The sequence below is a fragment of the Crassostrea angulata genome, chromosome 7 (genome assembly GCF_025612915.1).
Source record: "Crassostrea angulata isolate pt1a10 chromosome 7, ASM2561291v2, whole genome shotgun sequence".
In the NCBI taxonomy this organism is placed as follows: Eukaryota; Metazoa; Mollusca; class Bivalvia; order Ostreida; family Ostreidae; genus Magallana; species Magallana angulata.
Window position 1 is genome coordinate 52,871,401 of NC_069117.1, and position 17,129 is coordinate 52,888,529.

At 37.6% G+C, this 17,129-nt stretch overlaps 1 protein-coding gene across 3 annotated transcripts; it reads left to right on the top strand.

Annotated features, from left to right (window-relative positions):
- Nucleotides 1–374: 374 nt before the first annotated feature.
- Nucleotides 375–14,789, top strand: LOC128192629 (histone-lysine N-methyltransferase 2D-like). Of its 3 annotated transcripts, none has more exons than XM_052865465.1 (21): nucleotides 375–2,803; nucleotides 3,162–4,235; nucleotides 4,322–4,392; nucleotides 4,518–4,650; nucleotides 4,774–5,115; nucleotides 5,277–5,456; nucleotides 6,034–6,202; nucleotides 6,353–6,864; nucleotides 7,017–7,165; nucleotides 7,385–7,723; nucleotides 7,883–7,987; nucleotides 8,077–8,186; nucleotides 8,297–8,540; nucleotides 8,751–8,863; nucleotides 9,216–9,345; nucleotides 9,496–9,795; nucleotides 9,891–10,021; nucleotides 10,168–10,345; nucleotides 10,470–10,586; nucleotides 11,669–11,851; nucleotides 11,946–14,789. In XM_052865465.1, the coding sequence occupies exons 1-21, from the start codon at nucleotides 748–750 to the stop codon at nucleotides 12,036–12,038; spliced, it is 6,729 nt and encodes a 2,242-aa protein (XP_052721425.1). In that variant the 5' UTR covers nucleotides 375–747; the 3' UTR covers nucleotides 12,039–14,789. The 3 variants fall into 3 exon arrangements, with proteins under 3 accessions (XP_052721425.1, XP_052721426.1, XP_052721427.1); XM_052865466.1 differs by having other exon boundaries at nucleotides 4,783–5,115; XM_052865467.1 differs by having other exon boundaries at nucleotides 4,322–4,380.
- Nucleotides 14,790–17,129: the final 2,340 nt, after the last annotated feature.

Below are 17,129 nucleotides of genomic sequence, written 5' to 3' on the forward strand. Positions count from 1 at the left end.
AGGTAGCATGTATCCGTAGTTTGAGGAAATAGGTATGATTTATTTAAAGTTTTCTTATTGCGTTTGAAATTGATCCCTTTCACAATAATTATACACATTCAAGTGTAATGAAACTGCTACTTTGAGATTTTAATAGTCTTCTGATGAGATAAGCAGTTCTTTCACTGTACGCGAACTGTAGAGTTAAATAAACTTAAACTTAAGAAGTTCAAGAATTCTCCCGAAAAAAAATAAACAAATAGAATATAAGTATATTTCCTAAAACCTCTGTGAAGTAATTTCATGATCAGATTGAGTGGAGTAAAAATAAACATCAAAAGACCAATCTGTTCCTGAGAAGTATATTTTTTCGTATTTTAGTCTGAACAAAACAAGGGAAGTAACAACATTCGCTTCCTGTTCGATGACCTAACAATGTTTGAGCTTGAAACATAATGGAATAGTAAATGTGTGGAAACGAGCAAAGCACAATGGACAAATCATTGATGGCACAATGTGATTTGATGATAGGGATTTATATTTAACCCAAATGGAAAGCAAAATGGACGGTATATTGCTGTTATTTTGTGTTGAAATATAAACAACATGGCCGCCGCGATGGCGACATTTCTTTGAAATTTATATTTTCATGGTAACGATTCATGATTTATATGTGAATGGATATAAGCGCGAAACAAATGTATTCACAAACTGCATTGTCTATAATTGCATCGTTGGAATTAATTGTATTCGTAAATTCGTTCAACAATGGAAGAGGTCTTGCAAGTTTCCGAATCTCAAGCTGTTCAGGAACCAACAAGTAAAAATGGGTCAACGGAAAAAAGTGAGAAAGAGTCAAATTTGGAGTTAAAAACACTCCAAGAAAGTAGCTCACAGGAAAATGGTTGTCATTTGAACAGCAAAAAATCACCAGGATGTGACACTAGTGAAATAAAAATGGAGGTAACAAAACCCACAGCAGATTCAGCTGCTGTGGAAATGCAGGGCAAATCAAAACCACATCAGAATGGGCCAACAGAAAAAGAAAAACCTCCAGTTTCATGTTCACACTCTGAAAGCCCTCTTAAAACTGAAATGCAGGTAACACAGCCTGAAAAAATTGTCCCCAAAAGTGAGATTCAGCCAATTAAAAGTGAAAGCTCAAATTCAGTGTCTTCTAAGAATGGAAATGTGACTACTTGTGGCCCTTTTATGAGTAGCATTGATGCTGTTATAAATTCTGTTGCTCACAATATACCCCCAGATGAACCTAGTGATCTTGATTCAAATAATAGTGCTAAAGGTACAGCAGGTGATTCTCGAGCTGTACAGAGTTATGGTCATTCATCCCACTATATGCATCAGACAAATCCGAAACAAACTCAAGTTCCACATACAAACTATGGTGATAGAACAGTAAATCAACCATACAATCCTCAAATGTATCCTCACATGAAGGGTCAAACAATACCAGCTAGTGCAAATTATGGGATTTCAAATAATCCTCATCATGCTAGTGCTTCTGAACAGCTAAGTAGTTTAGTGAAATCTCATGGTTTGGATACTGGTAGTGAACATACACCAAATGATCAACAGCCATCAGGACATCATCCAGGTATCAGGCCAGAGATGCACCCGAATATTCCTCCTTCTTCAGTGTATAATCATCAACCAATGTACAGACCTATGTTTGACCCAAATTCAGGCATGCCCATGCACCCACCAGGACCTGGAGACATGCATCAGCAGAGGGCACCTAGTGCGCTTGTCAGACCACATAATGAAATCCCAAGTAGCCAAGACACCAAACAGCCACGAATTCCACAAAAAGGAGGAACAAAGCGGCAGCAGAGGCCACATCAGCTTCAGCAAGAAATACCACAGGGTATGAGACCACGAATGATGCCTGACCAGTTCAACAGAGGTGTACGTCCCATGTCCATGATTGATCCAAGACTGATGTCGACCTACTTTAGCCCAGAAAACATAAGGATGTTGCAAATGCGGTACCCTGATCCTCGTATGATGCCTCCACAGTTACTCCAACAAATGCAGGTGTTTGCAAGAATGCATCAAGCACAGCAACAGGCCCAACAGCAGGCTGTCCGCGCATCACACCCCCCTTCATCCCAACCCACAGGTGTAAGTGTAGCTCCTGGCGGGCAACAACAACCTCAAGGGTTACCTTCCCAGTCTCAAGCCAGTATGATACCTAGTCAACCGATGAGTGTTGAGGGCTCTCAACCAGCTAATTCTTCTGCACAGAAACAACCACATCATCCCATCCCCCCTCACCCAGGCCAGCCCTACCCGCATGTTCCATTGTCTCATCATCCACACGAACCAGGGAAACAGGGCCTAGGTCCTCATGCTCAGGAGTTTGTGACTTCTAGAAGCAATCCTATGGACATGAACTCAAACAGTACAAATGGCACAGAGTTGCAGAGCCAGTCCGGAGTACAGACTGCACTTGCATCAACATCTGCCCCCCATTTACCAAATGATGTTATGAATCGCCCCCTGTCTAGTGGTAGGCCTCCGTCTGCCGGTCGACCTCCTTCAGCAGGTAGGCCCCCATCTGTAGGCAGGCCCCCATCAGCAAATAGACCTCCCTCGGTCGGTCGACCTACATCTACTGAACCACCCCTTAACAGACCCCCCTCTGTGAGTCGTCCTCCATCAAGTAACAGTCGTCCGCCCTCTGCTGATCCCTCAAGCCGGCCTTCGTCAGTGAGTCGTAGTCCATCTACCCCACAATACGAGGCTGTTCCTCCTTTATTTGGATACCCTGTGTCCTCTTCAGAGTCAACATATTCTGGTACAGGTATGTAAAATTCACATTCATGATCAACAAATATTTATTTTATTTGCACTATATATTTTAACAATTTTGCTTACTTGTGTACATATTAGTCAAAGCTGTACATGCTGTAGTATGGTAAAAGTTAGAATCTGTATGAATCATGAGTTTCATAACCCTGTATGCTACGTCATTTAAAAAAAACAAGTATTACTATTTTAGTGGGCATTTGGATTCATCTTTACAAAAAAAAAATTTGCCACATAAATAAATTCATTTCATCTCTTGCTTAAATGACATAATCATTAAAATCCTTTGAAGTTTGAACTGCAGCTGATGCAAATTGTTTTGTATTTAAAAATTGATCTCTATTAAATTGCAGATAAATCCTCAGTTCCTACAACCAGTACTTTATCCTCCCAAATGGAATCAGCTGCTAGTATGCAGTCTTTTTCAACCTCATCTAGTCAACCATCACCTGCAACACCCACTGTAACACAAACACCTTACACTGGAGAGGCTTCTCATGAGGGGGCTCCAGAGGGGGAACAACAGAAAACTGCCCAGAAGAGGTCTGCTGCACCGCCCCATTCTTCCACTACATCTGCTGCTCCTAACATGCCTTCTCCATTCGGACCTCCAACATCCATGGCACCTATACCCCAGGGCTACGTACAGACACCATTTGGCATGCTGCCTCACCACTCTCCTGGGATAACTCAAGGTGTGCCTTTCTCAGGAATGGATGGACATAGGATGATGTCTCCACACATGCGCATGCCTGGGTTTCCAACCCAGGGGTTCCCAATGCCACCTCACATGCAGAGACTCCCCCCTCCCCACGGAGGCCCTCTGTCTCCTAACTCTATGCAAGCTATGGCTTCTCTAGCTCAAAGAATGCAGGGTCCACCGGTCAGTGGTCAGAATGTCCGACCAGGAATGCCCCCCAATTTGCCAGGGATGGGACAACGTGGCATGACTCCGGGAATGCCCCCTGTCTCCATGGATGGTGCACAAGCATACAATTACAATTATAGAATGCCATTTGGTATTGGTCCCCATCAAAGACCCCCAGGAGGCCCCACACCTGAACATCCTCCTAGAGGTCCTAGAGCTAAAGGACCACGCCCACCTCGTCCTATGGCACCACTTCATATGCCTCCTAACATGCCACCTAACTCGGAGCATGGTCTGATCTCCCCCGGACAATCTATGCCAGGAATGATGCCTGGTCAGCATGGAAATCTGCCGACAGATCCCAACATGCAAAGTGTACATTCCCAGGGGCGTCCCCCTAGTATAGGAACAGGACCGCAGCCCTCTCCCCTTGACAGCTCTTCACCTAGTCCCAAGGTACCGGCAACACCTCCAGCCAATGTGGATCAAGCCCACCTGGATGAAATGATTCAAAATACTCAAGTCAAACATGAACCAATAGACCCTAGCATAAAAACAGGTATGAAATGACAATTTTATAATTCATTAATTTCATATCTGCTTAAATACATTGTTTTAATGTAGAAATATTGGGTTTTTTTTCAGAGATGACTCAAGAACAACACAATGCACTCTTAAAACAGCTTTTGGGAAAGAATTTGAAGGTAAACCCAGAGGTGTGTAGGCTTTTTTACACTGATATAAATGTAAAATATTATCAAGAATTGTTTTTTTTTTCTCAACAGTACCAGTACCCTAATTCAGTGAAAAAAATGGAATTTTAAAGTTGTTTTTTTTACAGGATACTGAAGATTCAGTTCCATTAATATCGAAATTGACACCAGAGCAACAGAAACAGTTAGAACTTATTGAGAACATGCCACTAGTGATGGAACATGAGGCCAAAACACCAGAAGAGAAGGAAAGATTACTGGGTAAGACGCTTACAAAGTTAACAAACAAACACACCATAATTGTTGGTCATTTATTTTGTGTAAATCACCCCAAAACAGGCTTATTATTGACATAGATGGAATACTTTACTAATTATTTGATAGCTTTAACAGAACTAAAGAAGCAAGCTTACGAGCAGAGGAGGAAAGAATATGAACAACTGCGGAAGCAGAAGCGCAAGCAGCAGAATGCTGAAAACAAGAAGAGAAAGCGGAAAGAGAAGGAAGCGGAGGCTGCCCTGATGGTGGATCCCAGTCAGCCTGCACCTCCTGCCAAGAAAAGGCCACGTAAAAAGAAGCCTGACTCCCTGGAGGAGGACCTTGATGCCAAGGCCAGCCACTTCATCCAGATGCTGGGAACCCTCCCCACAGTCCCGCTGGAGGAACCCAGGGTGGGGAATTTCTTCTCAGTTTTAAATGTGCCTGGAAGTCCGAATGTAATCACAGGTAAGACTGTTCAATTAATCTTAATTATTGTATTTATTGCATCGTAATTGTTAGCTCTTTTATGAAATACATGTTAGTTTTAATGCTAGAAATTATTTAATTTTTTTGTGTCTGAGAATAGTGTGTGCAATTGAATACTAAAGCTTTTGAATTATTTGCAGGAGAAAACTGTCTGAAAGGAAATTTTGGAAACAGTTATCTGGAGGGTGTAGCTGACTTTTATGGAAATACTCTGTTACATGGATTGCATCCTCTCGGGTCCTTTGTCCGATTGCCCAAGCCACGAGATATTGAGTCCAGGAGACAATTCATTAGAGGGGGACAAGAAGAGAGCGGGCCAGGTATATACTTAGTATTGTTATGGCTTCAAACTTGCTCAACAAGCAACAATAAGTTTTGCATATTATTCCTTCAACAACTTTCAAACATATTTCTATTTAGAAAGATTTGGTCCAGTTGAAATATATATTTATGTTAGGCCAAACAAGGAATTAAAAAAAAAAATGGTGAAAAAAACAAAAGCATTAAATTCTGCATCTGCTTGGCAAATAATTGTGGACAGATGATAAGTTACCGTATCAATTGTTTACTAGTTGGGGTGCCAGATCAATTCAGCACCTGTTGAAATCAGACCACAATGTACAATTATAAAAAAAGAGTATTAAAGTTTGATAAAATCTTAACTTTTAAGTTTATTTCTCTATAACACACCTTTTAAGCCTTCCAGTATTCTGATTAAATTTGTTCATATACATTGTACATTGGATATACTTTTCAAAATCATAAGCAAGCTTTCATGATGTGGTAAAAAAAAAATTACAATTATTTGGAGGTGTGTATATCAATAGAACAATACTGTAAACATAACATAAGCTAAGTATATGCATAAACTGTTATTCCACACTTTCATTTTTACAGATCTTCACACTGACCAGCAGAGGTACCATCTGAACTCGGACAGATTGCCGATTCCTGGTCCCCCATTTGGATTGCCTGGCCTGCCACCATTCTTTGGCAGGGGAGAAAAACCTCCTGTTCCCTCTTTACCTCCATCTCCACGCATAGAACCAAGATTGGATTATTTGAAGTAAGTATTTTTTTATTAAGACCTATATGTAGCTTTCTTCTCCAGTTTATTATTTGTATCAAAACATTGGTTTAGAAAAAAAATTCTGTATCTGTTTGTCATAAAAACTTGTTGTAGAGAGGCTTTATTGTATATTTTGTGTATTTTCAGGGGAAGTGATAGCCCTTGCACAGTGATTTCCTCCTCCTCACCCGAGCATGAGTTTGGCGACTTGGATGAGGAGTTCCCCATGTTGAAACCCATAGAGCCAGCCTCTGCTGCTGACGACAGATCTTCACCCCTGGTTCCTATCCTACAACCAGTTGCCGTCAAATCAGTGCCATTGAAGCTTAAGGAGGAACCGGCTATCCAGATGAAGTCGGAACCCAAAGACAAGGTCAAGGCCGTTACCGACACTGACCTCACACAGAAGAAACTGACTATGTCTGATAAACATGAAAATGGAAAACTGCCTCCCAACCTGTCAGCTTTAACAAGACCTTTCCAAAATGCTAATCTAAATCAGGACATTTCTGTAACTCTTACTCTGTCTGCTAATGCTGCAGATGACATTGGAGGAGTCCTTTCTCAGATTGCAGAGCTGCTAAAAATAGCAGTGCCCCCTTCTTATGAAGTTGGCAGTCGGAGTCCATCACCTGAACAAGGGAAAATCAACTCCAAACGTAAGTGTTTTAGAAAGAGTTTAATGATAAGCACAATGTGGAGGGGAAAAAATTATGAAATGATACACATTTCAATATTAACAGACAGTTTGTTGCTATTTGCAGTGTTAGCCTTGTCTTTTGTTATTTGAAACATTTCTGTGATTTTGCAGATTTGGAGGATAAGGTCAATGTACAGAACCTGATTAAATCCAAAGCCAAGTTCTGTCGACTGTGTGATTCCTTTGTATATGACTCAGGATTCAGGAAAAGGAAATGTGATATACCATTCTTAGCAAAGGAGGATTACTTTAGTATCAAGGTAAGAAATATTTTTTGTTTTTAAAATTGATATTAGCAATTGTGTAGACTTAAAAAATGTGTTTCTGTTAAATGCAATATTTGCATGATTTCATCCCTTTTTACAAAAATAAATGTTGTGCAATTATGAATATTGTCAATTACCGGTACTCTTTTCAATATGGTTTTGTTAATTGTTTTTCAGAATAATTAATTTTAATTATTGTGTTATCATTTCCAGGACTTTGATGATGAAGAAGTGACATTTTGTACAGAGAAATGCTATACTAAATTTGCCACGGTCTATCAAGAAATCAACAAGCCTCCCCCGGAGGACCCCATGAGAAACTTGACCCTGTCAAAGCATCACTCCTCAGACTTTAGTCCCAGAAGCTTAGGAAGTCACACTCCCACCACCCCCACCAAAAGTGACTCCACCCTCACTCTCACCCCCACCACACCTAACTCTGGGGGAGCCCTCACCCCAGTTCAGCCCAGTCCCCCAATCAAATCTCGCCTGGAGGATAAAATCAGCAAAAAGCATCGAAGGACTGCCAGTATTGATGCCCCAGTTCCCAAGGTGAGTGTCAGCTGTTCTAAGGACCTTACAATCGGAAACATTTTGTGACTTTTACATGTATGTGTTTGTGATAAGAAACATTTTTGCTTCGTGTAAGTTTTCATGATAAATGAAGGTGTTTTGAGTTTTACGAACAAAATATGTGATTGTATTTGACAGCCTCTTATTAAGAAGCACAAGAACGTGAGGTATAGGCGTTGGGATCAAGCATTTACTGACTCTCTGCCCCAGGAACCTGGAGTACCAGACAAAGAAATACAGAATGTAAGTCACTGGCGCAGACAGTCTCTGTAGCAATAGTATGAAGACTGTGAAATAAGTGAGATAATGCTAATTTCTTACTCTTTTTACAGCTGTGGAAAGCCCTTGGAACAATCATTGTGCCAAAGACTCTACCCGAGGACACCAGGAAGTGTTTGTTTTGTCAGCAGCAGGGGGATGGGGAGACGGACGGCCCTGGGAGGTTAGTGTATTTCTGAGGCAAAATAAAATTAACAATTATTCACATACATGTACTTACAGTACAGGGTTTACATGACTATGTGTGATGTTAACCATGATCTGTTTTTACAGACTGCTGAACATGGATATAGACAGCTATGCCCATCTGAACTGTGCCCTGTGGTCGTCGGAGGTGTACGAGACTCTGAATGGGGCCCTGATGAATGTGGACAGTGCTTACAAGCGGGGGCTTAAGATTGAGTGTACTGCTTGTGGCATCAAGGGGGCCACAGTGGGTTGCTTTAACAATCGGTGTCCAAAGTATTATCATCTTGGTTGTGCTAAAAAAGTGGGATGCATGTTCTTTCAAGATAAGGTATGTATGCTTCAATACATGTATTTGTTTCATAGATTTTTCAGTTAAGAGGTTTTGATAAGGTATCTTGATTACATAGTAAAAAATAAATAAGATTCAAGAAATGCAAAAAGGGTTCTTCCATCAAGTCCACCTGTGAAAGAAACTGTTTGGTATACATGTGTTAGCTTGTATAGATGTTGAATCTAATTGACCAATGTATGTTTGCAGACAATCCTATGTCCCTCCCATGCTGCCAAACAAGGAGCAGAGAATGTCCTGGAATCACTGTCCGTCTTCAGGCGGGTCTATATCAACAGGAGCGAGGACAAACAAGTGGCAAAGTATGACACACACCATAATACTGTCATTTGATAAAAGCAAATGTTTTGTGGACCCTTATTTCTATATGAATGATTACGCATGGATTCACTAATTCAATCAATATGTAATCAGATTAGATATTGTTTTCTCTTAACAAAGCGAAGAAAATTGATTTAATTATTAAAAGATAATAGTAAGATACATGTATAAAATCATTGTTTCAACTTGTCACCTTTTATGAAGAAATGAAGTTATGAAGAATTAATTCCATTAAGTTTCAATAGAAAAGCTTTCTCTGATGTAAGAATAAATTTAATTGCTATTTGATCAGTTTGTAATTTTATGATATATCAATGATGTGTGCTGTTGTAGTATGGTGCATGGACAAGAGGAGGGACATTACATCCTGCGTATTGGTTCCCTGACTCTACACAGTGTGGGACAGCTGCTACCTCACCAGTTACAGACCGGCAAATTCCACACAAGGGACTGCATCTATCCTGTAAGTCCAATAATACATCTCAAAGTCAAGGAGAAACTCAATGAAATTTAATGATCTCACCAGAAAAAAAAAAGGTCTTAGAAAATATAAGTGTAGTGTATAATTCTTTGATCAGGATCTCTTCCCTATGTTAACATTTTTCTGTGGCAGGTTGGGTATAAATCTAGTCGTTATTACTGGAGCATGAAACGGTTGAACAAGAGATGCAGATATGTGTGCAGCATCGTGGATAATGAGGGTCAGCCTGGCTTTAAGATACGGATTGTGGAGCCGGGAGAGGAAGATGTTGTCCTATTAGACGTTTCACCAAAAGCTGTGTGGAACAAAGTCCTGGAGCCACTGGATAAACTCCGGCGGAATGCAGATTTGGTGAAAATTTTCCCATCCTTCACAAGTGGGGAGGAACTGTTTGGTTTAACAGAGCAAGCCATTGTTAGAGTCCTTGAATCAGTAAGCTGATTTCACAGTGTTATATGGGCATTGAGAAGTTGTTTTTGTATTGTTAATGTGTTACTGTCAACACCAGAGATTTTTATGTTTCACAGCTTCCTGGCACAGATCTGCTGACAAACTACAACTTTAAATTCCCTCGCTCTCTGAGGATTGAGATGCCCCTGACTATCAACCCCACAGGGTGTGCACGCACAGAGCCAAAACTGAGGACTCATTTCAGAAAGTAAGCATTTTCTCTGTTATGTGATATGCCAAAAATCAACTTAAAAGTGGAACTGTATTCTTTAAATTTCAAGCCAGCAAAATGTTTAAAGATTTATAAATGTGTATAGGATTATGTGTATTACTTTATACAATGATGTGTTACAGACCCCATACCCTCCAATCTGCCAACACCTCACGCTCCCTCCCTCAGACTGTGACAGGGGTCTCAGGAGATATCAATTCTCCCTACATGAAACAATTTGTTCATTCCAAGTCGGCACAGTATAGGAAACTTAAGACCGAATGGAGGACAAATGTTTTTCTAGGGCGGTCCAGAATCCAGGTAAAGTGGGTTTAAGATTTTCAAAATGTACAAACAGTTTAATGGTGGACATTTTAAATTTGTTTCCTTCTGACATGTACTTTTAAAATATTTTTAGATTTTTACTATATTTTATGCCTTGCAGGGTCTGGGATTATTTGCTGCCCGTGACTTGGAGAAACACACAATGGTGATTGAGTACATTGGATATCTCATCAGGAATGAAGTGGCAAACAGAACAGAAGTTGTGTATGAGGAGCAGGTAAGAAACCAGCCATGACAGTCAAAGACCAATATCTACATTAGCAATTATGTTTTCTTATACCTTATGAACCTATAGAATAGCTAAAACTTTCATTCTGTATGAACATTTTATTACGTCACAATGACCATAGCAGGATTATTGTAAATATAAAACATCGGTAATTTTGGCAATTCTAAACGGTTTGCCTTTTTCAAATGTAAAAATAAGTATTAAACAGCAATGTTAAAAAGTTCACTGGGATATGAACTTGGTTGGTACATGATTAAATCTTTTGAGAAGCCCTTTGGGCTTTACAGGATTTGATCACGTGACCAACCAAGTTCATATCCTAGTGAATTTTTTTAATTGCTGTTTTTTTTTCTTAAATGAGAATGTCAAGTTTAGATTATATAAATAGTGCCTGTTTGGGAGGGTAACAGTTGAAATTGACACCCCGAGGAAACCATTGTCAACCGACGCGAAGCGGAGGTTGACAATGGTTTTTGAGGGGTGTTAATTTTAGAGAATTTTTATATTGCTTTTATATAGGAATGTCGTGAATTCTACGGCGAACCGTACGCGCATAATTTACGTGCATGTAACAATTCGTTGTGTTACCCGTTGCTAAGTGCGTTGCTAACGCTGAGGGTAATAGAACAGATTATCAACTGCCTCTAAACCAATCAGAATTCAGTATTTAACATGAAAGTATAATAATATATAATAATAGTTTTATTTCCAATATTGGTCCCATATGGCATACAAGATTTCAATTATTAAAGTGAAATATCTAAAAGAGGGTTTCTATATACAAATTAGTCCATTCACAATGGGTATGGAGTTTTTTTACGTATTACCATACATGAAAATGTAACAGCCATCAAATGTATCAAAGTAACCACATGTCTTAATGTGTATGCAAGTAATGATGTGCATTTACGTTCTTAAATTTATCTGCAATGGATCTTGTAGTTGAAGTAGTATTCTCTGAATTACATTAAAAAAAAATTTGGACAGAATCAAGGAATGTGCTTGTTCCGCTTTGACAATGAAATAGATTCATCTTCAATTGATCTGAATTGCTTGAATTATATTTATAGAATCGAGGAGTGTACATGTTCCGCATTGACAATGAGACGGTAGTGGATGCTACCATGGCCGGCGGCCCTGCACGGTACATCAACCACTCCTGTAATCCCAACTGTGTGGCAGAGGTTGTACCATTCGATAAGGAGAGTAAGATCATCATCATCACTAACAGGCGCATCCCAAGAGGGGAAGAGGTATGATGGCAGATCACAATGAACAATTATCTGGACAGAATTTAATCCAGTTTGAAATGTGAGTTAATTATGTGTTTTTTTGTTTTTATTTCAGCTGACTTATGACTACAAGTTTGACTTTGAGGATGAGCAGCACAAGATTCCTTGTTGTTGTGGAGCACCAGGCTGCAGGAAGTGGATGAACTGACCAAATAAACAATCAGTCTCTGAAGACTAATCAGTCACTTTAGCCAGTGATGATGTTCAGTGGATGAACTGAAAAGTCATTCCACCAACTGGATCATTGTGGTTCTGGATGTTTGGTCAGTAATGAACTCCATATCGAACTGGAGATTTTGGATATTGGAAGGGTTCCTTTGTGAATTCTGTGTATTTCTCAGAAATTGTTGTAGGCAAGATAAACTGAATGCTAGAAGCTTGATACACAACAATGAAGGAGATACAAGTGTGATATACAAGTTGGCAGGATAAAATGAAAGCTCTGTGATGATTCTACAGTCAGCGTCCCTGGATGGGATGAAGGAGACTCAGATTTGCCATGTAAACTCAGAAGGAGGTTCGCAGATCTCCTAGAGCTTTGACAAGTCTGTTTGTGAAATATGTATGTTATTGATACATTTTGCTGGAAATTGAGGAGATATTCCTCAAGTGTGTGTGATATCCTTTTTTCACAGGAATGTTGAAGAGTGCAATTGATTTTATATGTATAATATTAATCACAAAATGAAATCAACTTTGTTTTGTATGATGCTATAAATAGTATTATAAATTTGTACAAATGATTGATTCCATATCCCTTATGCAAGTTGTGTAAACAAAAACAATTGTTTATCAAACAGCTTTTTTTTATCTCCTTTAATGTGATTTCACATTAATTTTAATGTTAGTGGTCAGACATTGAGATTGTTGATGATCTTTTTTCACATAAAAAGACTCAGATTAACTGATGCTTAGTATTAACCAAGCATAATAAGGTGTGATTAGGTTTTGTGCATGTCATAAATCAGTCTACAGACATGAATGTGTCTGTCCAAAAATGCACCGAAATAGGTAGAATTAGGAGAAATTGCACTGTACAAACTTTAAGCACTATTAGGCATTGGCAGTCAAACTAATGGAAGTTTAAGAGCACATTTAGTGGAGAAGACTGATTTTGGACTGTACTGTAATTGTGGACTACCTCAGGAAGTTGACATTTTTTTGTACAATACATCATAATGGAAATCCCAAACTTAAAGAAGTGCTGTTTTTGCCTGTATTTAACTTTCATCTGTATATAAAGTTCATCACCTTCTCTGCGAAACAATGGCTGCTGGGGTCATTCTGACGAAGATGAGGTACACGGGAGAATGTCCTAGCTCTGCATTCCATGGAGGAGTGAAACGTTGCTCGGGAGGCCTCTTGAGGACGGACATTCTTCTGTGCTTGAAAGTTGTGTGTTAGTGACGTATGTGGCCTTTTAACGATCTCACCAGCACTAGGCAGCATGGCTGTTATATGTAAATTATATGTAAATCGTATGTAAATTTTCGTGTATTAGCTTGTAAATTTCAAGGTTTATAAATTAAAATCTTGTGTACATGTATATTATTATTTCAAAACCAATATTCAATACTACTTGAGTATGCATAACTTACTCGCATCATTTCACATTATAGATTTATATATATATATATATATATATATACCATACTAGAATATAGCCAGTCTTCATATTTGCTAGGAAAAAGAATTATTGATAATAATTATATACTGTATTAGCCTTTTCTTGTACATTTGTGATCTTTGATAGACTTTTGACTTGTTGAGTAATTTAATCATGCCCCCTTTTATTAATCTTTTACATCATGTTTTCTATATATACCAATGTTTACTTCCCTGGTTGGTGTTTGTTTTTGCTTTTGGTTGATATGTGTAGAATTTTTTGGTAGTATGTAGTGAACAGTTTGAACACTTCTTGGTTCAACTCTAGCTTAGCATTTTACATCCTTTCTCACACTCTTTCTCTTCACTATAGTTGTTGTCATCAAATGAACTTCTTTTTTATCAATGGAAAGGTAGCACCACACAGATCTGAAGATAAAAGTAAACAGAACTGTCCCACTCTTGGTTTGGTAATTGGTATATTCTGAACTACAATATTTTACATTTGTCAAAATTTCATAATTACTAGATGTCTAATAACCAGTGTATGTTGATGAAGAGTAAATCAAACTCTGATGGTTTTTTTTTTCCTGTTTGCATTTATGAAAGACCTTGTATCTAAAACTGTGTCAGTAATTGTCCATTTTTGGCTTGGCGTGTTTTGTCTGTGTTTGTTACTGATCATCAGAGATTATATTGTACAGACTTTGTTTGTGGTAGTGTCATGTCTTATCTATATGGAGTAGTCTATCTTGTTATATTTGTTATCCATAGATTATATATAGAGATGTGTTAACAGTGGCATACGTCTACAAATTCAAACATCAGAGTGTTTTCTCCGTCTCTCTCAATCAGTACCCCCACTATGAAATTTATAGACTGATTTTTAGTTTTGTGATTTGTGTACTCTGTTGAAATTTAAGTTATGCAGTTATGAATACAATTTGATTCATGATCATTTTTGAACACATATTTATTCCTTTTTCTGAAGATATAAAATGTAGATATGGACAGTCTCGAAACTGTTGTGTTTTCCAGCTACGCTGTTTTATAATAATGAGCTATAGTTGTACTCATAGCGAGTTTGTCAGATGGAGCCTGCTGTATTGTTTTATTTATATTCTACCATTTATTTCTCCCATCGCGTGTACATTATCTCATTACTCTCCATTTAGACTGGGAAGGAGAACGGGAGATTTTCGTCATTTCTTCTAATTTAATCTATACAGCAATAAAACAAGTTTTATACGGGAAGAATCACACATGTTTTGTGCAAATATAGAATTGTCATGAATGCTTGTGTTGTTTTATTTTAATACTGTATTAACTGCTTGGACTGTTGGAAGGAATTCTATATGGTATCTCTTAATAGAGGGGAATTTGATTCCAGTACATGCTATTGAGCCTTGTCCCAAACCCTGAGTTAAAATGCATTATCATCTCCAACCTGGAAAGAAAGTATTGGTCTATCTTAAAGTAGTCCGAGTATCGCACTACGTCATAATACGGATTTTACAATATTGGTTCGACTTTTACAAAGCGTTTTTGATACCCGGTATTGATTTTGCTCTACATCGCTGTTGTAAACAATGGCAATAATAAGCAATTAGAGCGGTAATATATGTATTCTATGAGAGATAGAAATGATTAATGTTGAGAAACTTGATTCTGTTAATGTAAAATGAGAAACGAAGTTTCTGAAATTAACCAGGATCTCAGGTATGCTTATATCTTCTTTGTTTTGACCCACCCCCCACCCCCGAATTTTTCTTTTTCTTTTACTAAAACTGGTTTAGATTTAGAGACAGAAGCCATTTCGAATTTAATCAATCGTCAATTAATTAATGTTTAAATGATATCTAACATTGTTGACAGATCTAGGCAGAAAACTGTAGCAAAATGTGATTTTTTTTGTCGGGGTCTACTTGGTTTAGAGCTTATAGCGTGAAAAGTAATCCGTAAACATTTATTTTACCAAATCTTTTTTCTAAGATGTCAATCTAAAGAATGAACACCATGAATTTAAGTTTGAGTTCATAAAATAGTAAAAAAAAATTACCAAACGCGATACTAGCATTGCAATTTTTGTATTCTATTTTAATACATCAGGTCCATAAAGCGTACTTACTTACAAAAATTTGCACAAAATTATTGATGAGATATGGCTTAAATAAATATTTTTACTCTATTTTGTATGTTCAGTTCTAATTTTCCCAAAATTGGTGATTATTTTTAGGAAAAACTGACGTCTGGCAAATTTCATAATTGTCAATAATTTTCGCAATGGGGTACACCCGTCTGAGAGGTGATAACAAACATACTAGCATGTAAACATACATATTTTCTTTTGTATATGTATTGCTAGAATGTATATTTATCATTTAAAGCTAAGCTTTTAATGATTGAGCCCATTTAGTGCCGAGTATAGGACTACCTTAAATCATTGAAATATTGTCCAGAGAAGTAATGTTGGAAATTTTCCATTGATTGGACCCTTGAATATCCAGTTACTGCATACTTTATATGATCAAGCAGACAAGACTACTGTATCATTATGTACATTCATGGCTCAGTTTTAAGCAGATTTTACAGGGTCCAGTCACCTGCAAAATTCATTACTTAATGATGATGAAAATCTTTATTAATTATCTATGAAATCATGTTTTACCAATGGTAAGATGTGTTTACATAAGAATGAATTTGTTGCAAACAGAAAGATTTTTCTCATTCAAAGCTTCTTTCTTTTTCCAATAATTTTTGTCTCAATTTTACTGAATTGCAAAAATGCATCATTTTTCATGTCATGTACATCCAGTGAGTGCTAATAAATGAGTGAAAAAATATCTCAATGTGATACAGACAAAGCTAATTAAGGTTGCCTTTGCTGCGGTTTGAACCCAGGTCTTCTGGCATGCAAATCCAGCACTCTACTGATCAAGCTAAAGGGTAATCCCACTGGCCAGAGCCAGTAGGAATGCCATATACCTGACTGTACTACATTATGTCAAATCTTCTACCAAACAAAAATTGCCAGATCATGTTGATTTACACATATGGCCAAAATTGATAGATATCCTTTACTTATAGTAAATCCACCCTCCTGTGACGTCATACATTTTACATAAACCATGAATTCATTAAAATTCTTGCAAGTAGATTTGTAATTTCTATGTTATTATAGGTGCACATCAAAAACCGAAATCATTGTTTACTTGGAGATATTTGATAAGGGTTTTTATCCTTATATTCGACATAATTCAACAATGACAAAGGGAAATAACTCTTTTCTACTTTTCTCTAAGTGATATATCTAAATGCTATAATTTTTCTAATGTGAACATTTTTTTCTTTTTTTTAAATTGATTTTAGTTTTCTGGCATAGTAAGCAATAAAATTTAAATAGACAAACAAGTATCCATCCACTTATATTTAATTTTCAAACAAAAAAAAGTGTGATTTTCAGATGATAATTTCAGCCTTTGGTTTTTATTACCTTACATCTTAAATAGTACGGATACATATATATTTTATTTATTTTTTGATGAAATTCAAGTCCAATAAGTTAAAAAAAAGTTAAGTTTTTAACTTTGAACCCATGATATTATAGGTACGGAGTTACCTTAAATCTAGTTCA

What these genes read in the sequence shown, in the direction of transcription:
- LOC128192629 (XM_052865465.1), top strand. Translation starts at nt 748, where the DNA reads ATGGAAGAGGTCTTGCAAGTTTCCGAATCTCAAGCTGTTCAGGAACCA. An exon ending in AGAGAAGGAAAGATTACTGG is followed by an intron (nt 4,651 to 4,773) that starts GTAAGACGCTTA and finishes ATTATTTGATAG; the next exon opens with CTTTAACAGAACTAAAGAAG. An exon ending in TAGGGCGGTCCAGAATCCAG is followed by an intron (nt 10,346 to 10,469) that starts GTAAAGTGGGTT and finishes TATGCCTTGCAG; the next exon opens with GGTCTGGGATTATTTGCTGC.